Consider the following 25864-nt stretch of genomic DNA (forward strand, 5'->3'; position numbering starts at 1 on the left):
GCCATGGTAATACACTGGATACTGTACCAAAATCTTTTAGCAATGGATGTTTTAAGCCCTGTTTGATTTTTAATGCTGACTCTTTCATAAATAACTTTGATTTACAAGAATAGTTTTTTGGAGGTGAATAGCATTGAAGGCAAGAAGGGGAAAGTATTATAGTTCATGAAATTATACCTTCATATGACATGCTTCTTTATAAAGTACTTTATTATGTACCATAACATTTTCTCTATAAAGGTGGTGTTTCACCGTGATACACCGTAAGTGATGCTGCGCCAGCTTATAAAAATGTAGATTTCCAACATTTAACAACCAATCAAGGTGATCACAACTTAATCAAGGTGATAGACATGTCTAGGAAAATTCCCCTGGAAGCCAGTAAGAAGCCTGTATAAAGTGCACTGCCCTGTACAGCTGGCTACTTCCACACGTTCCCAGCTAAGCGGCTGAAACCTCACTCCCAGTTCTAATAGCATTTGGCTTCTTTGGAGAACTATGAGCATAAGAAAGACCCAAAATAGGTATTTAATACAGTATTCCAACTTGCAGTCTTTAATATATTTGTCATCACCTTTAAAGTTTGTCTTTAAATTTGTCTTATTAAAAAGACATGCCAACTTTGTGCTTTGTAATGTTCATGGTTATGTATGTCTTAGAGGTAAATACTCCATGGTACTAAAAACATAACAACAGAACTTCTCCCATTCTCTGAATTGATTAGGCAATATTAAATAGGAAAGCCTCTTCTGGAGTACCATGGCAATAACTGCCAATAAATATGGCTAACCTAAAATGTATCAGACCAAACACGGATCTAAGACTTGTAAAGAAAACACTCCTCTGTGAAACAGCCAGCAGAAGGCTAAGAAAAGTGAAAAGAGAAAAAAACGAAGAGAAACTTTCACAAGGAAAAGATGAGCAGCATTCAGGCAAAGTATACAATTACCTAGATCACTGCAATAGCTGGCAAGAGAAAATAATGTACAATAAAGCAAATCACAGCCTACATCTTTAACAGTCAGACCTACCATACCAGAACTAACTTCAAGCACTGAGTCTCCTAGTGACAAGCCAAGGAGAAATTTTAATTTAGGAGCATATGAAATTGAACAAATTTCATAGGAAATTTGAACAAATGGACTTGATTTTGTCTTAGCTGCATCACTTTTCCCTTCATCTTAGCAAAAGAGTATCATAATCAATTTGGATGTTGTACTACAGCCAAAACAACTTACAAGTAAAACATACAAAGTTTGAATTATAAATGCTCCACTTCAAACATGAAATAAAGGACACCATTGTAGACCACGACAGATTTAGTTGAGAACGAAGTGATCTTTCAGAAGGTCAAGCTAACATAAATTGCTAAAAATTACTCAAAATTACAGTCTTAAAGATGTTTAAGTAAAAAGAACAAGTCAACCAGACCTTCAGACATTATTGAGATAATATTCTGCTTGACCCTGATGATTTCCTTCAGTGTATGATTTAAATGATTTAAAATGGACTATGGTTCATTTTAAAAACAAAGGGTGAGTTAGGGAATGCTTTAAGAGAGAAATTCTCAAAACTCAGTCCACAGAGAAATTTGTAATGGTCCAAACCTTCTGTGAGGGAGGTGGAAATACACCATTTTTATCTGAAAGAGAATACTCAAAAGAGGAGCAGATGCATTACGGGGCAGAGCCAAACCAGCAAACCATAGATCAAGAGCAAGGGATTCTCAGCCAACTGAGGGTGATGGGGAAGAGTATAGTAATATGTGGAGAAATCTGTGCTTCAAGTGTGGGAATGAATACTACCTACTTGCCCAAGTTTCTTTTACACAGGAACTAGGGAAGGAAGAACAGAGGTTGTGCATATCGAGGGAAGGTCCCAGCATGGAGTCTAAACATGGATGGGGCACAAGTTGAGACCAAGGAGCTGGAAAGTATTTACAGGTCCCACACCTCAGTCCTGGCTTTACAGTTCACTGAAGACATAGACAGAGAGCATGTTTTGCTAAGGATCCTGGTACTCTTAGGCTATTTTAGGTATGCACACTGGCTAGAACTCCAGGGCTAGAACTCCAAATATTTTAATGAACAAGGAAAATGTGAACAAATGTGTTATTGACATGAAATGTAATATTTTATGCATCATGTTCTAATAATAAATTTAACTACTTTCTGTATAGGAGAAAAAGAGGCAAGAAAAAGAGATGATTTAGTATAGGTCTATACCATGGCATTTAAAACCAAAATACTAGAAACTTAGTCCTGTTTTGGTTTGGATCAGGGCACAAGCAGCGGTTGGTCGTGGTTTTTTTTGTTTGTTTGTTTTTTTTAATAGAGGAGAGTCAGTACAGAGCGAATGTAACCCTAAAACCTGGAGAAAAAGATGATGAAGAATTTATCACAACTGCAAGCAGGCAGCAGAAACAGCCTTTGCCAGGTACGATAGCTTCTTTCAGACTGCTGACATCTCACACACAAAATCAGGGAGACAAAGAAAAACATGTAGGCACTGCACTAAGCATAGAAAATTATTAGGCAAATACAGTCCAAATCTCATAAAATAGTTTGAAAAACTAGTTCACTTATCTCAAGATAAATGTTACCACTCATGCAATGAATTCATAAAAATACAATATTTAAGGCAAGTTAGAGAGAGCTGATCATCTTACAAAATACAATGCTCAGAATAAAAAGATCAGGAACCTAGCAACTCTGTTCTCATCGTTCTTTCTTCCTTTCATAGCTAAGGACATTTATTTCTCTCAAGATGAAGTTCACAGTGGAATTCTCTGATGAATAGCACAAATATATCACATACCTTGAAGTCACAGCTTCCATGAATTCATCAAGGAGATCATCATAGGCTTGACCTCTGATTCTCTTGTGTCTCAGCCCAATATACAAAGGATCTTTCAGCAGTGCCTGTTAAAAAAATGTTTGAACTACTACATGAACAAGTTACACTAGTACATTCTACGTTAATAAGAAGGGGGACAACAATACAGTGTTTGAGGATTAACTCAAGCATATGAAGTACATATCCATTTATCCACCTCTATATAAAGACTGAAGAAATGCAACAAAAGAGATTAAAGAAACAGCCTTTTGTATCAAGGAAAATGGATACTCTAGTATCAAAGAAAGGGTATTGTTTCCAAGTGAAAAAGTAAAAGTTTAATCTAGGAAGTCAGGTTTCAAAAGTATCTTTTAAAGCTTTAGTTAGTTCTTTTCTCTTTTTTCATTACATCCTGACAGCACTCTGACATTAAAAAAGTTGTTTTCTTTACTTTTATTATCATATTTCACAAATGTCTCCCAAAGAACACTTAGTCCATCATTTCAACTGTGTTGACAAGCTGATATTCAGATAATGTGCTGCTTTCTAAAATCCAATATGCGAAAACAAACAAGTCATTGATCTTATCCTTACAGCTTTCTAAAGTATCAGTTTAGACTACAGCATTCTTCGTCTCAGTTATCCATGTCCATCATTTGGATACGGTTTCTGAATTTTTCTATGCTTAAAACTTGCAGTTTTTCTTCTTTGAGACCTATGATCCAAACTTTGCTCTATGACCACAAAAACACCGAGCCCATTTTACTCCATGCCTTCACTACTGGCTAGTTTTGTTTTGGTCTGATTTGTTTCCACATAATAACTTAGAAACTTACTAAATGCATAAAAGTGTTTTGCAATCCCTTTTGACAATTCACTCCAGCTACAGCAGTTCCCTGGCTCAACACTTTCAGTGGCTCTCCCAGGATCACACACACAAAGACACTCTCTGCTATTACATTTTACAGACCTCTGAAAATGAATAAGATAATTTCTCTGTTGTATCTAGTATACAATCCTTCCACATGTGGCCAAACAGCTTGCAGAATCAACCAGGAGCTTGACTAAGCACTCATCATCTGAAAACAATTTCCAACCCCAACACCACTGCAGAAACCTGTACGCCAACTTCAATTAGGAAGACATCGTAAAGAAAAATACAGACTGCCTCTCATTGCAGGAGAGAGCCTTCAATGAGCAACACAAAGTTGTATTGGGTTTACCTGGCAAGGTTTTGGTAGTACGGGGGATGCAGGGGTTGCCTCTGTGAGCAGAGCCCAGCAGCTGCCCCATGTCAGAATAGAGCCAGCTCCAACAGGCTCCAAAAGGGACCTGCTGCTGGCCAGAGCTGACCCAGGGAGCAACGTTGGGTGGGCCTCTGGGAGAGCAGACTTAAGAAATGGAAAAAAAAATTGCTGTGCAACAGCAGCTGGGAGAGGGAGGAGGGAGAAGCAGCCCTGCAGACCCCAGGGTCAGTGCAGCAGGAGGGCAGGGGGTGCTCCAGGCAGGCAGCAGCAGTTCCCCTGCGGCCTGTGGAGAGGCCCCTGGTGGAGCAGGCTGTCCCCCTGCAGCCCACGGGTCCCACATGGAGCAGATCTCCACGCTGCAGCCCGTGGAGGAGCCCCCGGTGGAGCAGGTGGATGTGGCCTGGAGGAGGCTGCGGCCCATGGAGAGCCCCCGCAGGAGCAGGCCCCGGGCCGGAGCTGCAGCCCGTGGAGAGGAGCCCACGCAGGAGCAGGGGGTCTGGGGGGAGCTGCCGCCCGTGGGGGACCCGTGCTGGAGCAGTTTGCTCCTGGGGGATGGACGCCGTGGTACGGAGCCATGTGGGAGCAGTTCTTGAAGAGCTGCTGCCTGTGGGCAGCCCCCGCAGGCTCAGTTCGGGCAGGACGGCATCCCATGGGAGGGACCCCGCGTGGAGCAGGGGCAGAGAGGGACCATGAAGGAGCGGCAGGGACGAAGCATCAGGGACTGACCGCAGCCCCCCTTCCCTGTTCCTCTCTGCTGCACAGGGGGAGGAGGTGGAAGATGGTGGATGTGGGAAGGTGGTTTTAGTTTGCTTTTAGTTTCTCACTGTACTAGCTTGCGAGTGACAACCAATAAATTGTATTTGTCTCCCTATGTTGTGTCTTTTGCCTGTGATGATAATCAGTGATTAATCTGCTTGTCCTTATCTCAACCCAAGGGGTCTTTTCATCATATTTTCTCCCCTTTTTCCTTTGAGGAGGGAGAGTGATAGAGTGGCTATGGTGGAATTTAGCTGTCCAGCAAGGTAAAACCACCACAGGATATTTTAGAGAAGTGCATAAATTCTTTTTACAGTTCTTTTATGTAGTAGAACTGAAAAACCCTTGGGTCACAAGACTCATAAGTAACAAACTACTGTACTGGTCTACATATAGGGACGTTTGTCTCTGCCTCACTTTTCTTTCCACTTCAATAAAACTTTAAAAAGACATCACTTACAATGTTTAAAAAATAATAATAAAAGAACAGGATTAAAATCTGATTTTTCTGAAATGTTGCTAAATACATCACTATTTCAAAACAATTTCTAATATATTATTTATAGATTTTCAGAAGATACACATCATTAGGCGAAGTAATATCACTATATTATAATAGTAATATAATAGTACAATAGTAATATAATAGTACAATATAGTAATATCACTACATTGTAATTATTTTGATTCTTTCCTTCACCAGTTCTACGTAGCATTCATGTTTAAAGAGCATATTCTTTGGCTAAAATAATTTTACCTCTTTATTTACACTATTCTAGGTGTTCTAGCAGTAAAATCAAAACCATAACTATGTATCTATTCCAGATACTGCAGGAAAATCTGGCAAGAGCTGGATGCCGGCTACCTTCTAAAGTCATTTTCTCTGTTGCATGCTCTTCTATTTTTATACAATCATTTCTAATTTTGCAGTTAAGAACTATTTCTGGAATGATTTTTTCATTCCCATATTGAGTTTGCCTAGCTATTTCAAATAACCTCAGGAAAATCTGACATATCAGGGATAATTTTACTTCTCTGGGAGATAAATAAATAGGAAATGCAAATTAACGTTTTTTTTTTTAGCAATGTGAGACCTTAAGATGAGTTTGGAAACCCCGTGGGAGCTGCATCGTGCTTCCCACCAGACAGAGCAAGCAAGGCTGGAAAGCAGAACCGCCAAGCGGCAGAAGCCTCCCCGCTGTGCAACTCTGTCAAGATCATCGCAGGGGAGCTGAGAGACAAGCAAAATCCCACTGCCACGGCTTTCCCAGCCAGTAGGTGTCTGCTGCTCTGTGTCCTTTGCAAGCACATCGCATGCTCCCTGGTCCAATCCAGATTAGGGCAAATTGTTTTTTCCTAACAGGCAAATTGATTTTTATTTATTTATTTTTGAACACACTGCTGCAAGACTTTTATCAAACAATCAGTCTGTGTTCTCATTTTGCAAAATAATACCCAAAGAGAAGGAAAGGAGGAGTGACAGAAAGAAAGAAGGGAGGGAGGGAGGGACGGAGGAAGGGTGGAAGGGTGGAAGGGAGGAAGGGAAGAAGGGAGGAAGGGAGGAAGGAAGGAAGGAAGAAACAAAACATATATCTTTGCCCCCTTTATTTTAAAAATTCTCAAGATGTTTCAAAAACTTCACAGCCAGACTGAGTCATACTGATTGCATCAAGAAGGCAGCTTATGCTGGGCAGTAATTCTGTAAAAGTTCAAGAGAAATATGTGTTCACATTTATGCTGTCTTTAACAAGTGCTAAATAAGCCACAGATCTGTCTTGAAACATAGGATCTTATCTCTCTTATACCACTTTTTTCATCTTAACTATATGTAGGCATTTAAATCTATAGCTAATACTAGAACTCAGAACTCCAAAACAGCTCTACTTATAAAGACCACTATATAAATGTATTCACCTATCTTTGGAGCAGAAATTTCATGTGGAATATTGAAAAAAACCATGCTTAACTCAGTGTTTCTGGGGTATGTTTAAACTTCCAGCCTGGGAAGTCTCACAAGCACAAACAATTAATTCAGCAACACACCACTGATGAAAAGCTTGGCCAGCTATATACCAAGAGCCTGAAATTCCTTTACAGCTCAGTGCCTTCTACTTCACAAACGTTACAGTTTGACAAGAAATAGCCCAAAAGTTCCTTTATAGTCCTGTTTGGAACAACCTATGAAGAAACCCAGGGCGCAGACAAAAGAATTAAACATTTGACAAGTGAAAAGAACAGTGGTCATTTCTGAGCTCCGAGTGGCAAACCATTGTGGAGCTTCTCTATTTCCAAAAGGCGCTGAAGAATGAATAAGCTGCTTAAGCACATTATCCTGTTATTCAGGTCAACACCATGCAAACTGGGAAACTGGGTTCCCGGTTGTTTGGTGTTTTCTTTTTTTTTTTTTTTTTTTTTTAGAGTGTTCACACATCTTGAGAGATTAACATTTACTATCGACTATTTCATGGCTTTCAAAACAGATCAATGGAGAGAAAGTTCTATACCACAATCAAGTGTGTCAAGCTGACATGATGATTAGGTACTTTTCCTCAATGACTTGGGTTTCTTTTGTTCCCCAACTTGTTGTCAAAGCTTAAACTTTGTTTTGTTCTTTTGGAAACCTAATCTCCATCGAAACATAACTCTGCTTTTGCTGGTTAGTGGGTTTGTTATGCATATTAAGTGACACTGGAAAAACTGGCACAAGGTTATTTTTAGGCACGCTTATTCTAAGGCTAAGAAAAAAGTCCTAAAACATTAAGGTGTAGCAATGTACCACATTGAAGCTTTAATAGAAATGAGAGTTTACAAGAAGAAAGGGCTTAATTGAGGCTCTGGTACTGGAAAGATCATATAGATCGATTTAGAATTAGCTGTGTAAAATAACAAAGAGTCCTTTGAAGCACCACCTGAGCATATTAAAACCGTAATGACCTTCGGGGCTTTAAGAAAAAGGCAGGTCGTTTATACCATCTTACTTGTGCACTCTTACAGTAAAGAGATCAGCAAACCATCAAAGTTCAAGCAAGACTTGAGCTGTGCACCTGGCTTTAATTTATCTACAAAAGCCAAAGCAGCGAGAAACAGAAAATTGCACACATATATTTCATCAGGAGAGAACAAACATGCGGAAATGTCATCTATTCTCAAACTTGGCACCAAGAAGTTCTTTGGAACAGATACATATTTTAGTGCGTAGCTTCATGGAAAATTGGAGGTGAAGAACCCAGAGCAGCAAGACACTGAGCCTTTCCACTCACAAAGATGTCAGCAAAGAGCGGCCAGACCTCTCAATGCCACCTAGAAAGTATTTGGTGTACGGTAATGCTTCAGAGCAGAAATTCCCCCCATGACATTAAAAATGTCCAACCCCTCCATTTCTACAAATGGGAAATGATGTGCATAGAGCCACAGTTATAAAACTGAAGGGGAATGACAGTTTTAGGGAACATCAGAAGCTTTGGGACAAAGACATGCCACATCCCAGAAATGAAAAGCATTTCATTTGGTCCAGTGAGACACACAATAACCTAGAAAAATGGAGGAATGCTGCTGCCTTTTCAACTCTTAGTATTTTCTTACATTAAAACACTCCAGATTCTTCCTGTAAAGTTCTTTTTGTCTCAGTTTTCACAGATTGGGGAAGGGCTGATGAGCACAGTGGAATTTCTGTTCTCCAGAAAAGTTGGACTCTTCAGACATCTTTTTTGTTTCCACTAGACTGAAATTTCACTCTGTGTGAAATGTCTTCCAATAAAAGAGTTCATCAGTAAAAAATAATGTCAAAGTTTTGGACTTACCACCCGCTTCTATCAAAATTAATTGTGTAGTAATCAATCTGCATTCGTTTAAATATGGGGCTTGCAAGCACTAACATGCTGAATCATGATTTTCTGCCCTGCAAGAACTGCTTACAGATGCAAAGTGTTTTTTATGGCATTAGGAAGAACATATAAGATTTCGTTTCCTATTAGACTAGGAAGCCTTTTCTCTTTAAACGAGCTTTTTTTGAAGTCTGAAATACAGGATGATGCCCTTAAAACAAACAGATTCTGTGTTTCCAAATGCTGACTGTATTTTGGATGCACCAAATCCTGCAACTAACACTGACATTAATTGGGTTTGAGGGTGTAGAGTGCTTTGTAAAAAGAAGCTTCATAATCAGGTAACTATTTTTTTTTCTTTGAACTACACTTCCCCCCTTACATATTTACTAGGAAGACACCGTGGCCCTTCTTATCTAAATACAAGACCTTTATCAACACATTTGCAAACCACAAGGGAACTCTTGCAGAAGTAAAAAGGGTCCTTATCCTCTGTTTCTTTCCAAAAGAAGGAGACGTCATCTTTGGGATGTGCTAACGTAAGTTTTAGCATCAGATAACCCTTTACCTGGATATGCCCAACAGATAGGTACCACCTATAGTACAGTTGAACTATAATAAATAATAAATAAATATAAAACCCACCTGTAACCCTGAAAACAACAATAAAACCTGCCCATTGACAGACCTGCGACAGTCCAGAATTTAAAAGATGATAAATTCATAATTTTCCTTTGACATCGATCTATAACATAACTTTTAAGGGGAACAATTTGGGGGGAAAAACATTTATAACAAGAATATTACGCACATCTGACTGTTTGAAACACAAATATTTATTAATATTCTGATGAAGCAATATACTAATGTAACAGAAAAGAAGTTACAGTACTTCAAATTTTGTTTAAAATATTTTAAGGTTGTGTTAGAAGGTATGGAGAATATGTTCTCTTCCGTATGTACATAATGATCCCATCGTTTCGCACACCTAAACTAGACTTTTTCAGTTATTTGTCCATAAAGAGAGGTTTGACTCTGCCAGTCCATCTTGGTCTTTCTTTTCATAAGGTTGTTTATCTACAGCTTAACCTCTGCATCCTTTGCTTGCCTTCTGCTCGCGAAGGTTGTTAATTTCTTAACCTGAAGAGGAATTAGCAGTCAAAGCTTTGACTTGAACAAGAACTTAACTCCACTGCTCATATTGTAGATCTAGCTCCCACACACACAGACAGCTTTGCCCGGCTGAAAAATTGTCAGTTCCAGTGAACTTCAATTAAAAAAACAAAAACGCAACACTATAATGACTGGAAAAAATGCTTCACGAAGGAATCTTGTAACACGCTATGAAATTACCACAGCCTGTCCCCGAGCAAGAGGCTGCACAAGACCAGACCGTGCCAAGGACATTCTGTGGCCGGCTTCCGGCACATGCATGTGGCACAGGATAAAGGGCCCAGTGTGCGAGGCCTGCGGCCGCTGGGCGCAATGTGTGCCGGGCGGCTCCATCCACGGCCTGCCTGCCTCCCTCCTCTCCTGGTCATGCAATGTGTAGCTCCCAAAAAGCTCTCCCGGGAAGCCAAACCCCTTTCCCTTGCACAAGCATGAAAAGCTAATGCCTAATGAACCCCACAAGGCTAAAATTTAAAATGCTACAAAAAATCACAACCTATGTGAGCAGCCTATGAAGTACGAAGTCCAAAGAGAAACATTGCTGCAGCCATGAGGTGAAATGCATCTGATTTTTCATGAGGCTGTTGTGCTGTCAGCTCTTTGTCAGGCAAGACGTCGGTGGTTTTGTTCAGGAGCCAGCTGGGGGAATCAGGCGAGCTCTGAAAAGCTCAGAGGGTTGTTGGGGTGCCGGGGGCTGTGGTATTCCTTTCTGGTTTGGGCCTGCGAGGCTGAGTCACTCTGAGCTTACTTCTAAAATACTGGAAACGAGAAGATAGGCTTCAGAAAGAAAAAGCTCACCTCACCATTTTCAGGTGTAATTCAAGATATCTGATCATCTTGAATCTCACAGTGCTGGTTGCAGCCAGGTGCCAATCAGAGATGTATTTGCCTTAGGAAGTTCCTTCCTAGACTGACTTTCCCATTCCCAAAACCATGGAATTCACAGGGACCCTTGAACTTCTGGATTGTCTCTAACATTAAAGCAACACACTGCAGCTACACAAACTGTATATATTGCCATCCTTTATACGGAATTCTGAAAATGAATTTTTTTAAAAGGCAATAATACATCAAGTGAATAATATATTTTTTCAGAACAATTAGGTTTTTGCTCTACCTGCTCACATTTCCAATATACTGTGTAAGAGATTCACTAAAAAACAATGATACAGCTATTCCAGCAAATTTCCATTACTACTAAAAATTTCTTGAAGTAAACTTAATTGCAGAATCCAGTTTAAACCACTCTGTACACTACAGCAGCTTCCAGTTAGAGAAGAGCTGGCAGTATAGCTCAACACTGAAGAATACTCCAGATTACATCATTGTCATACAATAGATAAAGTTAAAAAAAAAAAAGAAAAAAAAGAAAGAAAGAAAGAAAGAAAGAAAAGAAGTTTTTCCTGGAAATTTAAATGCCACTAAAAGTTCTTCTGGTGAAACAGCTTACATTGCCTCTTTTCAAACACAGAATCTATCGTCTCAAAACAATCAGAAGCGAATATCATAGAACTGCCATCACCGAATCGGCAGTACAAGCTGTGCATTGTTCCTAAGGAGAAAAGCAGATGTTGTCTTCAGGGCTGGATTAGATGTTATTTATGAAAGTACTGTAACTGAAGGAAAAAAAACCCTCCTTCAAAGCTATCAAGTTAGTTTGTCAAATCTGCATATTAGAAAAATAAAAAACTAAGAGAGCTCCCCAAGGAAGTACAAATATGGTTGCTCCAACATCTTCTGTTAACTGAAAGTTAGCTTTGAAACTCTAAAACTCATGAAATCCTTTATAGGCTACTCTTCTGATCCTTACATCCATTTACTTGATTAGCAGTAAAATTCTTTTTCCTGATATGTGCTTGTGTGCCTCCACCATCCAGGCGCATTGAGTCCATTTTTTAGATCTACATTTAACTTCTACACTAAACAGCAACTACGCCAAAGTGCTCATTACTAAGACATTGCATTGTTAGGACGATGGGCAAGGAGAAAATTTCTAATTTTAGAATTTCCTTAATTTATACAACAGAAAATCTAGAATGATCTATTTGCTGTGTGACTTGTGCCAATCCAGAAATAAAGGCACGCTTTGTACAAAGGGTGCATGTGCGTAGAACACAGAGGCAGCTGTATTCCTGGGATGAACACTATGTGGAGACAAGAAACATATCTGCAGTAACACACTTCAATGATCATTTCATTTGCTCTTTACTGGAAAACTCTTGTAAAATGCTGAATTTATATCTCCCAACAGATGCCCTAAAGTTTGGCAGGAGTAGGAAAAAACCTCCCTGTATTTTTTATTTTATCCTTATTTATTGTTTGAAGGACCCTAAATAAATTTAGGTAAATTTTAGCAGAGGTTTTCTAATTCTTCTCCCTCCTCCTCATCTGACCATATGCTGTCTTTTTCTCCATAGACAGAAATACGATGGCACATAAACAGTCAAATAAGTTGCAGGTATTACTTCAATACATATTTCTTGGTTGTGTTACTATTCTAAAAAAAAAATCTTCCAGTTCCTCATCTTGACAATCACCTTTCTAAAGAGTATTATAAATGAAACACAAATGAAAAAACCCTCATCTTTCATGTAACAGGAAAAGTCAAGAGTGGCTGAAGGAAGCCCCAGGGTTAGGGTTAGGGTTAGGGTAAGGGCCCTTAAAAGGAAGGATTTCCCAACTACGTATTTTAAAACTCAATACTGGACAATTCCTAGAGGCCCTGGGAAGTTCAGCTTTCCAGTAATGGAGCTCAGACAACAGCCTTCTCCTCTCCCTGTGAATTTTTCTCTCCTCCTTAGATACAACATATTAGTCCCCATTTAATATTGCTTTCTGTCTCTTCCAGTTAAGAGGTCGCAAATGATTTTGGTAACAGAACAGCATCACCCCAATATCTAAGGTTAGATACTGCTGCACTACTTCAGGCTAGCATGCTCCATATGATACGCTGACAGAACTGCATCTAGCAGAGTTGGTAATGAGATCAGAGAGGCCTAATTCATGTGTATTTTAGGATACACAAAAAAATAAACAGCAAGATAAAGACACTGCATTATGTTTAACAGTCTCAGAGAACTCTCCTAATGTTAACATCTGTCTGCAGGGATAGGGATGATGCCAACTCCACAAATGCCTGTAATTTGAGTTGGAATTTGGAAGACGCTCAGAACTACGGTTTTGGAGCAAGATTTCATCAGACACAATTTCAGGATGCATAACTTTTTTATACAGTAAAACTGAAAACAAATGGTTGTCTGCATGCCAGTGGCATTTCTTGAAAATCTTAATCTCTTGACTATTGAGAAAACAATAGTCCTGAAGAATCTGACATTGTTTAAGACTTTAGTAGATTATGCTACATATAATAAATATTTTAAAATAGAGATAATAATCAGAAAGCAAAGAAATCTGATAAATCTCTTGCATTTAATACATGTAATTATCAGACCACCTAGCAAGATATCTCCTACAACCACTGACATCTATTTTCTATAAAAGCTTTTAGTGAATCCCAAAAAAAGCTCAGACTAACAATTAAGCTCTCTACACAACTGACTGTCAGCAGCCCCCATACAGCTAATGACCATCATTTCTTCTTCATGAACTTCATCAACTAAACAGCTAACATCTTAATCTGTATGTGCTGTCACACACCCCAAAACATTTAACAATATCCTTCGTAATTTGAAATATACCCGATGGAGAATGGGAACAAGCTACAAAAATAGATTAGCACCACCAAACTTTAAAAGTTTATTGTTCTTAAAAATGTGAAGGAAGATACAAACCCCCATACAAAAATGTTGAATGTTATGTACTTGTGGGTGCTACCGCAGGTGCTTATAATAAATTACAGAAGGTATTCAAACAACAATATTTAAGAAGGGCTAGAATAGTATCCAGAGTAACCTACATAGCACCCTGAAAAACAAGTCTAACATCAGTGAAACTTTTTCTAGAAATTGGAGACATTTTATTTTTTTCAACTCACTGTTTGACAGCACACAAATTGTGCCTTGAGTCCACCACATAGTTAACTGAACAGAATTTGAACATATCTGCAGATGTTCTGTTTATAAAATTGAAAGTCTTATTCCACGTTATCAGTACATCTTGTTTCTGTATCAACAGTTCTGGTATTTTGCTTAATTTTTTTCTTTCACACGTAACTATTAATCTCCATCACTTGTTGTATTCTTCTCAGTTCTACTAAACCTATGGTGGTCATTCACCAAAAAAAAACATCGGGTCATATGGTCACCAAAATATCTTTGACCCTGGCTTCCCTCTGTCCTGTGCTGACATTCAGCCGTAATCTTCACTGGAGCTAAATGGGTTGGGTCTCTTCCTACATAAACAAGTCACACCAACAATGTCCCTTTGACTGATGGGAAATTTATTAATCAAGTCTGGTGACATTCTTTCTATGCTGACTTTTCAGCTGTTGACTTTGTCTATCCTAACAACAGGAAAAAAAAGGCAGAAGCAGTTCTGTGCACAAAGTAGAACTCCTAGCGCAAGGCCCAACATTTGTAGGAGCACCCTTACCGTTAGCCGGTGACGTTTTGTCCCAGACACTAGGCCTATTTCCATGAAAGCACAAATGATGCGTCTTATCTCACATTTTGTACTAATAGCTAAATTTATGGCTCATCCCCTCTCGTCTCCTCCATTGCCTGTCAAATTGCTGAAGAAGCAGATAGCTAGCATCTACCATTTCAGAAAGAATAGAAGCCAACAAAAACAAACAGTATCTGTTGCTGTCTTCTGAGTTTGAAGAGTTGGAAATGTTTGATGTATCTTGAAATAAAGTCTGCCATCAGTTTGGTCTATGGATATTCATGCATACTATCCAAAATAAGCATTTCCAGATATTCATTTCTGCCCTCTTTTATAGATCCCCTTTGCTGAAAAGTGGAGTGAAAAGAAATGAAATGGACTGACAGAATTGCTGTTAACATCAGAATATAGCTCATGCTTTTTTAATATGAGCTGAAACCGAGGCTTAAATCCAGTGCCAGCATTTATGTTCTTTCCTGCTAATGCCCTTTCCTTCTCAGCTTCTTCTCGGGTCCTAAAAATCCCTGCAGATATGCTGTTTGGTAAATGTGACAATCTGAAACACCATCTGGCTTCATCACATTTTCCATGGTCTAATGAAGTAGAATATTTCACAAAAGAAATATTCATAAATAGCATATTTCATAAAAATAAATTAACAGTCTCAGAAAAAGAATACCAGACTCTCCTAGCCAAAATGGCAAAGTTTAAAGGATGACAATGGAACAACAGTGAGAGACAACTGGTGAGGTCTTCTCACACACTAAGCAGTAGAATGGCATTTCTTAATGATACAAATTGTTTGTTTAATAAGAGGTTGACATACGTTCAAAAAAAAGTTTTAACCTTTTTAGAAGCCTTCTGAGCAATGCAGCGACAACATGTCCGAGTATAGAGAGGAAAGTGAAGTGCAAATCAGGTATGAATTCACGTTATCTAAATTAAGAACCCGTATTGGATATTTCAACATATAAGGTTGTCTAAGCTCTTGTCGAAGCCACTCAACAAAAATAGATAATTTTAATATACAGATTTAAGATTTAAGATTCATTAAACCAATTTGAGACAACTACTCTACAAGAAGTGTCCACTTTTCTTCATAAAATTAGCCTCAGATAATTAGTTCAGGTTTGGATGACTTTCAAGCTACTCATCTCTCGCCCAGCCATTTGGGGTTTATTGAGTTCAGCAGTGGGGGCCCAGGTTATTAAGATGAATCATTCAAATATGAGATTATAATTGCTCATCCTGTTGAATCGTAAGTATGGGAAAGATAAAAGAGAACAGGCAAAAATGTTGCTGGCTATATGGGTATACTAGAAAAGTCTAGATTTGGGTCTAGTACCCATACAACATAAGAAGTCTGAATGGTTACAAGGAGACTGTGAATAGTGATCTCCAGTATTTTATGGCAGTGTAAGAAAACTTTATGCACAGGAAATACAGGACAATGGTGAAGTTAAGTCTGGTTTTGAAATATTTAATAATATATTGTACAATATGAAAATTTAACATAGAAGATTTAATTGAAAGTCTCATTTAATTTAATCATACCAGAACAATTGTATGTGTTTTAAAGATTATAGTAACCTTTTGTTGTACAATGACAACAGTAAACCCCAGGTGAAGAAAATTAAGACTTTACTCTTGTTTAATTTTGTTTGTTTTGTAGTTTTTGTCATTGTTTTATTATTATTTTAAAAGCATTTTTGCTACAAAATGTAGATCAAGATAGGTTTTATACCTACATTAGGACAGAAGGAGACAAGCATTATAACAGAAACAATTTTAACACAGAATGTCTTTTCACTGTTAAGAAAGAAGCCCATTACAAGTGAATACACGGGTAATCAAAATGCTGTTAGTATACATATTATGAAATTGAGTTAGAAAAATATTTAAACTGAACAAATGTTTAAAAACCAAGCTTGTTTATATTTGAGTTTTATTGATAAATCTGCCAATACTCATAGCTACTAAGCTGTGCCTAACAAAATTTGAGAAAAGCATCTAAATGAAAACAAGGGAAGTGATGTAACACATTCCTCTGGGAATGCAGTGGTAAAGAATAGCACATTATATTCTCCTTTTGCAAATGAGTCAAAACAGTTAACAGCTCTAAATATGGTGAGGAAATGCTGTTCCCCTTTGTACACAATTAGTTCATAACAGGAGTAGGCAATGTTTTCTTGTTCAGCTAATGCACACTTAGTGAATCCCTTAGGAAGCACAAGCCATTTGTACACGGTCTTCTACCAACTGAAGAATTAGAAGGTTTAATGCAAACAAGGAAACACCTAAGCACATAGAAATAATAGTAATTAAAAGACCAAAAACAAAACAAACCAACAAAACACTAACAAAACAAAACAAACAAAACAAACAAAACAACAACACAACAACAATTCGAAAAATACTATGGACAAAATAGAAGACAAACTCACAGATTCTCCAAAACACCATTTTTTATAGACTGAAACACACTAGAAACTTCACTATTTCTTCATGAAATCCCATCTCAGGAATATTCTGTAGTCACTTCAAGAAAAGTCCGCAGAGGGTTAAAAATATTCCTGGTTAAAGAAGTATGCAGCTTTGAGGATATAGTTGGAAGTATAAATTAGGAAATTTAGTTAGTGAAGCATTCAGTAAAAACCTAACATGTGATTCTCAGATTTTTAATTGCAGAAGTGAATTCTGAGATGGCAATATTCACTGTTAAAAACAATGAAAATAGTTGTGTAGAACACATCCTTTCCAATTTCTTGCAAGGAAATCAATGTGCAAGAAGTCCCCTTAAATGACACCGAATTGTATTTTTAAGAGTACGTAACAGATAACCTTGACTGATAATACTGATTTCCTCAGCATTCTCTCAAAGCTAAGAGGTCTACCTCAGCAGGACTTGAGCTCTAATTGGGTCACTGGAAAAAGCCTGGACTGAAGAATGAGCCATTTTCCATTCCTAAGGATAAAGACATCAACTTTTTGACAACTGCCTGATGCATCTCATCAGTGAGCCTGCCTGCACACATCACATTGGATATGTTTGCAAGAAAAGAGTCTGTGAAAATTGATTATAGTTCTCAGAGTAAATCTGGAACATAGAAACATCTGGAAAAAAAAAAAGAAACAGACAAAAGTCAGATGCAAACTACCATGCAGTCTGACATATTTAATGAGATTAAAAGAGGAAATGTGGTTTCCAAATAAAACACAGTATTCCAAAATACAGAATATTCTGTGCAACAGAGACCTCCGTGTTAAGTAACAATTTACCATTTCTGTTGATGACAGGGCCATGTGAAAATATGGAATTTTCTAACATCCCACACATATTAACTCTGTGTATGATTTAATGGACATATCTGCATGAGCACAAAACACTTCCACATAAATGAATGTAAAGTCTGACTATGCACCTATGGTTAGATTAAGATAGAAAAAACTAGTATATACTATGATTACCGGAATTTAAAAAATAGCAGAACTCTATATTACTTCAGAATATCATGTGAAAAACACAAAGTTATCAAGAAATAGTACCTAACTTTGTGTGATGAAATATATTGAAACCAAATATTTCTAAGATTTTTGGCTGATGTCTAATTAGAGAGAAATTTGGAGTCTCTTATTTGACTCATTATTTATAATAACGGAAATGTCTGTATTAGAATAAAAGTCACATATATCAAAATTCATGTTTATTTTTTTTCCACAAGATTCAGAAGAGCACATAAAGAATTACAGTTCCTTCCCTGTCTGCATTCTCTGAATAAAGTCAGGGAAAGTCAGTAGATATAAGAAAGCACAGAGCAAGAATTCTAAGCTACAGAAGACGACCTTGGATAAGTACTCACTTAACCAAACCCACTGCCACCATCAAGATAAGAATATTAACTAATTCCAACTTCAGTAATAGTCAACAAAAATGTCCCCACACAGCCCTACTTATTCACAGAAAATGAGGCAACATTCTGAAATTCTGATGGATGTTTGCACAGTGGTTTGTTTCTTATTTAAATTAACAGAAAATCATGTATTTTGAAATATTAAATTTCCAAATAAATTCTGTGGAAAAATCGTAATCAGCCCTATATGCTGTTAAATGTTCCCATGTTTCCACTTGCTCACTTCTCCGATCTGTATGTAAAGCTCTGTGCCAGTGGACATATTCCAGGGAGTATCTCACTAGCTCAGGCACATGGGAGCCAAGAAGCTTCTTAGGAAACTGCATCAGGCTGAAACGCCTGATCTACAGAGAAAAAATACTGAAGCATGAGAAATCCAAATGAAGTTTTGGAATCGGCTTTGGAATTTAAACAATGCTCCCCCTCCACCAAATATGTAAAGTAAACCCCCAAACTAGTCTATCACAACTTATCGGTCTTTTAAGAACTTGATGTACATGTGAATCCTCGGAGTATAGGAGGTTTATATTCAAGTTTGAAGTGGTCTGTAACAGAAGGAATGTATTGACATCTTTCTTTAATGAAAAAAATAGAGTTTATTGTATTTTTTGAAGGACTCATTTCATGTCTATAACAAACAGAAAGCTGCTATGAAAAATATTAATGAGAAAGAAATAGCAGTGATAAGATATGACTCACTTAGAACAACATGAAAATGTTAATAAACCTGAAGAAAACACAGGGAAGATGATGTGTATAAAAGCCCAAAGAAGGCCTGAGACATTGGCATTCGCCACTGATATGCTTCTAACATGCAAACAGAGGAACAGAAATATCTAGCTGAAACTGCTCTGTGATTTAACTAAAAATGCCACTCTGCTTGAATATTTAATAACAATACAGATGTATTTCTTCAATTTATCATGAATTACTTTTCTAGTATGTGTGCTACATTACTACACGATTAACTACGTCCTTTGCTGACTATGTCACCTAAAAACTACAACCCAGAATCCAGAGCATTTTTGGCAGCAACTGAACTTTTAGGCTAAACAATGAATACTTCATGATAAATAGTAAATATTTTTGTCACTATATTACATTTGTTTTTAAATAATTGTACCTCTAATTACATGTATAAAAACTGCTACAAATTATCCTCTAGCTCTGATAAATTTAACAATTTAGGTCAATATTTCCTTCAGAGAGCAGACTCGTCTTGTCAGGCTATTGATTTGGATATACTGTTCACAAGATGACAGATATAAACCTTTAATTTTCCATTTACTTCAAGTTCCATTTAAAGTGAGCTTATTTAACATAATTTCTTGTCTGTTGCCTAAAGCTGTGATTTCATTTCTTCTTCCTCTTCTGTTTCATTATTTTCTATGTGCTTTCCTGACAATCCAACCTCACTTGGTCACAAGTCTCAAAATCTGCGAAATATAAAGCTATGAATTCACAGAACAGGCTAATGGAAAATAATATTTTACAGAAATAGTGAGCTGCAGGTTAGTCAAAAGACTGTTTCAGTTCTACATGTGTCAATAACAGATCAGCAGCATATGGCAGAAATATATTCAAATGGTAAATCTAGATTTATTATTACTCTTACGAATTTGTGACACTTCTGAGTTAAAGTCAAAATAGCTTTCAGAATTTTCAGGTTGTGAATGTTCCTAAATGTATTACCAGAATTGTTCCATAAGAGAACACTAAAGAGTGAGATAGGGAAAGCTCTTCAAAAAGTAATGAAAAATATCATCTATCGGATACTTGTGATAAACTCAAGGAAGTTGTTCAAAGGACCCTGCAATGAGGGGCAAATGGTGGCTGTTGTAAGTTGTATCCTCTTTAGGTCTGCAAATATATTATGGATGTTGGCACAGTTTGGGGTATTCCTGTTGTTTAAATAAAGCATGTTTAGGAGTGATGGGCAATGCCATATTTATTTTAGAAGTGAAATCTTCTGGAACACAATGGAGAAAAAAATATTCTATACTGAAGCAAACACACTCTGTATGTTACTGTTTTGTTCCATTTAAGCTTCATATCACTATCTATGCAAAAATCCTTACCCTACCTAAATTTCTCTTTCATTAAAATCATGGTTTGAAGGACAATTTCAGATCAACCAGCGGCATCCATATCCCTTTCTGCATTTTTAGGAAATGCCAGACATACTCAGATTCAGGCTTTCCATTTTCTTCCCACTACAGACTATAAAATCTAGACTTGAAAAACCCTTAATCCTGTTTCTAACTCTCTCTTCAGCCTTTAGACAGTTAGACACATTAATTAAACTCTATCTTTTCCACTGTACCCAAGCCCCTTAATTTTAGAACCATCAATAAAAACAGCTTGTACTTGTCCTCTCCTCTAACACAGACTATGTCCACTCCAAATAACTGAATAGATTTAAAAGGAGACTACAAATGTCTGAAAATTATTTCTTTTTCTTCTGCACAATGGGCTGGACAGAACCGTAATTCAGAACTGACTTGACTTTTCAGTACTTCTGAGCAGTGAAAAGAAAAAATGACTCATGATTGACTCTAGGGAAAGTAATACCCTACCACAATATCTTCTTGCCAAGTGGAAGGGGGAAAGGGGAGGAAAGAGGAATATTTATGTATTTTCTCATCTGTTGAAGTGCTGGCAGTGCACTATCAGGGAAGGATCTTGCAGCAAGATCTAAGGGGAAATATTCCACTTGTAAAATAGCACTAAATTTGTGAAAGAGAGCACAGACAGCAAGAAAAACTCCTGAAAAGGCCTGGAAGTTACCTCAGCTATCGCCTACCAGAACAGCAGGGATAGGAGGTAGGGTGAACCCTAAGAAAAACACAGAAGATTTACTCCAGCAATAGTTTTACAAATCTTAATGTCTGGAGTACAGCACGATTGGGCCACAGCATTACCTTTGAGCACCTGGCCTGGCCTTGCTGCTCTGTGGAACAGGGAAATGAGCCTGTCTACTTCAGCCAGCCAGGTTAGGTTGATCAGATTCAACACAGCCACACGAGAAGCTGTGTATCTAGAAACCTCCAGCTGCATCACACTCGGTGTCATTTGCATGTCAGAAATGCTCAAAACTACTAGCAAACACACTGCAGAAAATAACCTAGGAACGAGACCCCCATATACACACAGGCTACAAAAATAGCTCCTTTCTATATAGACAGGAGCAACCTCTATTCGTGGAGCTCAGGAAGTGCCATTATTATTTTGCAGTAACACTATCACTGAAGTGCTGGCTCTACTTCTAACAGCCACAATTCAAGGGCAAGGCAAGAGGAATATGAGCTCTTTAAATTCAGAGACCGCAACCATTTTATAATACATTAACTACACAAAATACAGTGCAAAACCACAATGAATGCCAATTGTGACTAACTTATTCAGAAATTCTTACAGCTGTACACAACGTACATGATTTGTTTGATATGTTTATATCTTTAGTTTGATAAGATTAGAAATTGCAGTTTTCCGCTACAGTCAGCTTTCCTCTGTCCAAGTTTCTATTTTGGTTGGAATACAAATAATAGAAGCAGGTTTGTCTCTGTGTTTTATCAGCAGCTTCCTTTTTCACATTCTTAGAGAGATATTTTGGAGGAATAGGAAACCTGAAAGGCTGGTACCAGTACTTCTGAGACTTGGAAGTAAATTGGGGAAATGCAGAAAGCTAACTGTATGTATGTATGTATGTTATGTTGAAGAACTGAGCTTGTATTTGCACCTCTGCTTTTCTGGATTCAGTCTTCTACCATGGATGCCTGTCATTCCTCCAGAAGCATCTGAACTGCCAGCCCAGTAATGCTCATTGACCTATTTAGGACAACTGTGAGAGCTGCCCCATTCCTGCATTTAAATATTTGCAGCAAGTTAAGGGAAAAATATTCCAAAGCAAGCATGCAGGAAATAGCTTGAGACAACAGCCCACGGTTTCTTACACTCCCGAAGTGTGGCAGACAAATGAGCAATAGCTGCTCGAGCAGCTGCACATTTCTCTCTCATGTGCACTGCTGGGTACTTACATCTATGTATTTGACAGTTGTATGAATAAAGGAACAACATCAGATAGGCATTTGCAAAAAGTGAACTGACAGTCATGATGCAGCTGCATGATGGTGTATAGGACCAGCCAGCTATTTAACTGTGTCTATCCAGTGCAAGAGAAGGTTTGCATGCCCAGCCTCCTTGAAGCCATCCTGGATGCAGCTTGAATCACAGAATCATCTGGGTTGGAAAAGACCTTCACAATCACCAAGCCCAACCACCAACTTGATCTACTGAGTCCACGGAACAATCCTGACAGCTGGCTCCAGGACATGGAGGCTTGCTGCTAGAAACTCCCCACGTAACAAGTTCTTACAACACCACTTGACTTTTCTGCACTGTGGGAAAGTACCATTTAGAAGAATTGAATGCTTTCTACCTAAACAGAAATTTATGGTAAATGCTTTATGTTTAAATGCTAATACACAACTAAACCATCCAAAGCTCCCAAAGCTGGCCGTTCCCAGTACCAAATTTACACTGGCAATCTGCCCCCTGAGTACAGGACTCCTTTGTTAGCCCAGAACTTGCTATAGCTTTTCTTCTAAAATACCAAATAAACAGAGTGCTGATTTCTCTGTTAAGCACGCATTATTAGGTTAAGATTTTTACAGTCAGAAGAAACCCTTTCACCACTAATTTGACTTCTGTATAACACAAGCTGACAGTCTGCCTAGATTTCATTCCTGCTCTGGTTGGATAACACTACCAAACCATGGCTTATCTATTACCCTTGGAAACTAAAATACTACCTCCAAGCCATTGATAAAGATATTTAACATTGCAGAACTGAAAATAAACTCTGAAATACCACAAAACCAAAACTATTTTATTGTTCCTTGCAGAAATATGTTTTAAATAGTGTTTTATGTAGTAACACAGGTCTGGATTGTTTCTTCATTGGTCCTGTTTCTTAAATGGAACAGTATGAATTCAAATATGTTACTGAAGGTAAAAATGAGAGTCAACCAAAAACCCGTAAATTCATTTTAACGCTAGATTAAATCTGGTTTTAATAACATGCTAATCAGGAATAGTTATTTTACTCTTATTGCTTGATTAGTCAATCTTTCTAATTTTACTAAAGCTCTATGTCAGGTTACATAACCAGGACCACAACCAGGACCATTTTATTTTAAATAAGAGCCTTAACTGTAATTCCATCTTCCTGAACTTCTCAATTTTTCCCAGATACAATTAAACAAGACAATACTTCTTCCCCACTCAGCTCAGCTTGCTTTCCAGCAAGCAAGTTCCAGAGTGTTTGTACCACAGCTTTTTGTTTGGTTTTGTTTTTTTTAAAGAACTGCCATTATTTGGACATTCTGATTTAAGGACCTTGACAAATTGTTAAGGCTTTTTTAACATATTAATTCACTGTTAATACAGTGGAAAATAAGATTTCTCACCAAGATAGATAAAACTGTCATTTAAAAAATATCTACCACATTTATATTGACAATGAACACGTCTACAAGTACCACCATTAAGGTAAAGTTTCAGGAACAACAGAAAAACTCATTCTTGCTCTTCATAATTAGTATGGATAAAGTTCTTTTCTTTAGTGTCTTTTGCTTTTTAACTGTCTGTTAACTCAGTTTTTGATAGTTTCTTTGTGTTTGGTTTTTAACCAACAGGTTTGCCTCAATGCAGGTCATTTCATGAGTTTAATAACAGTTTCAAGTAGCAAACAATCATCATTCATATTTTAATGTTGAAAGTTTTCCCTTGATTCAAATAGATTATTTCCATCATCCTGAAATCATCCCACTTCTAGAGGTGAGTACATGTTTCAGATAGGTCACCAATGAGTTGCAGTTGCTCATACCTTGATAACCATTCGTTTTTCTTTTGCAAGCTGTTTCTTTAACCATTGCAAGGCAATTAACATATACCTCTCTAATGTTTGATGAATGCCCAGAATGCAGAAATCACATCACCTCAGCTCTCCCAGCAACGCTTTCATATCAGTACTGAGACTGCTGCATGAGTACGTTTTACTTGGACTGCAATCCCACCCGAGAAGTACCATCTTCACACCCTACAAATAAATGACTACTGCATAAGACACAACTTTCAGAGAGACTTTCATGGTCTGTTGTAAATAACTAATAGTACTACATATAATGTTTTAAAATGTTTTGGATAAAAATGTCCCAACAGCAACTGTTTGCTTCCAGTTTGTCAATGACTTACAAAACAGGCATATTGGTTTTGGCAGTGGTCAACACCACTCCTTTTGGATGCTCAGTCCTACACTGATTGCACAGAGTAATTTACTACTTCAGTCAAGCAAGTCTTTCTACTAGGACAATTTTTACTAGTAAGCAAGTAGTTTTGATTTCTCTTGTTTATTATTTGGGCAATTGTATACAAATTTGCTTCTCTTCTTAATCCCTACCTTTGCGAGTAGCATGATAATACCACAGCTAAAATACCTCTGCTAAAACTAACAGTAATAAAGCACTTAATAATTATCAGAAATTAAGTGAGCTGCTGCATAGAGTTCCTGTTTTGTATCCTGTGCGCAACAAAACAATACAGGATGAGAATTTGTGAAGTTTTTCTTGCAATCTGCTTTAAAGTAAGATTTAATCTTTCTGGAGAATTTGCAGGTTGTGCAAAACAGGATTATAGTTGCCAAAAATACATATTTTGAAACTTATTTTAAAGCACTGAGGCCCCCACAGAAAGGGAGAAGGAACTAATCTAAATGGAAAACATCTGCACATTTCAAAAAACATGTTCAGCGTAATTATTATTTATATATGCTCAAGTTATGAGAGTGATTTCTACTGTGTCTCATTATAGAAAATTCTGGCTTGGGCAAGAAAATATAGCATAAATATACTGTTATTTTTCCAAAAGATTTAGATTTTAAAACAAAGAATTGACAGCAGCTTGAACTAATATAACCTGCTTAGCCAGCAAAACGTGATCACTTTTTGGCCACTTCGGTTCCCTGAAGTGGTGACACAAACACTGACAGTAGGGAGGGAACAGGAGCTGCTGGGGCAGAGGCAGGGTGTAAGAGGGAAGAGATTAGGGGTGCTGGTGCCCCAGTATCACTGACTGTGACTGAAGTTACCAGGGAACTAGAGCCAAGAGCCAACTGAACAAGGAATAGGAGCAGGCCCATGTGGGCTCTTCAGTCATGAGGCATGCCAACAGATCCCAGCTTGCTCACAGTCCTCCAGCAGAATTCAGGAGTCTCATTCCCAGGTAAGCCTTTAAGATAAATGCTTAAACATCTGAGCACCCAATCCCAACTGGAAAAACAAACAAACAAAAAAACCAACCGTCTACTCTTTGAAGTGCAATCTAACACAACCCCAAAAGAGCAATAGCGCTGCCTCCAGAGCAGACCCTAACCCAAATGTGATTCAGAGCCTTCATTTCTCACATGCTGTTGACTTCTCCTCAGCCCTGCAAAAACTCAGATGAACATGAATGGTACTGAGTCGTAAGCTAATATAATAATTTCTTGTAACTACTACAG

General features: G+C 37.8%; 1 protein-coding gene across 1 annotated transcript in view; it reads right to left on the reverse strand.

Moving 5' to 3' along the window:
- The window catches only part of ME1 (malic enzyme 1), a 180403-nt gene that overhangs the window by 71209 nt on the left and 83330 nt on the right, over positions 1-25864 (reverse strand). Inside the window, exon 6 of the mRNA XM_035559550.2 lies at positions 2818-2921. Coding sequence (XP_035415443.1) covers positions 2818-2921 — 104 coding nt within the window. The remainder of the gene's footprint in view (positions 1-2817; positions 2922-25864) is intronic.

Source organism: Cygnus atratus, chromosome 3 (assembly GCF_013377495.2).
Source record: "Cygnus atratus isolate AKBS03 ecotype Queensland, Australia chromosome 3, CAtr_DNAZoo_HiC_assembly, whole genome shotgun sequence".
Lineage (NCBI taxonomy): Eukaryota > Metazoa > Chordata > Aves > Anseriformes > Anatidae > Cygnus > Cygnus atratus.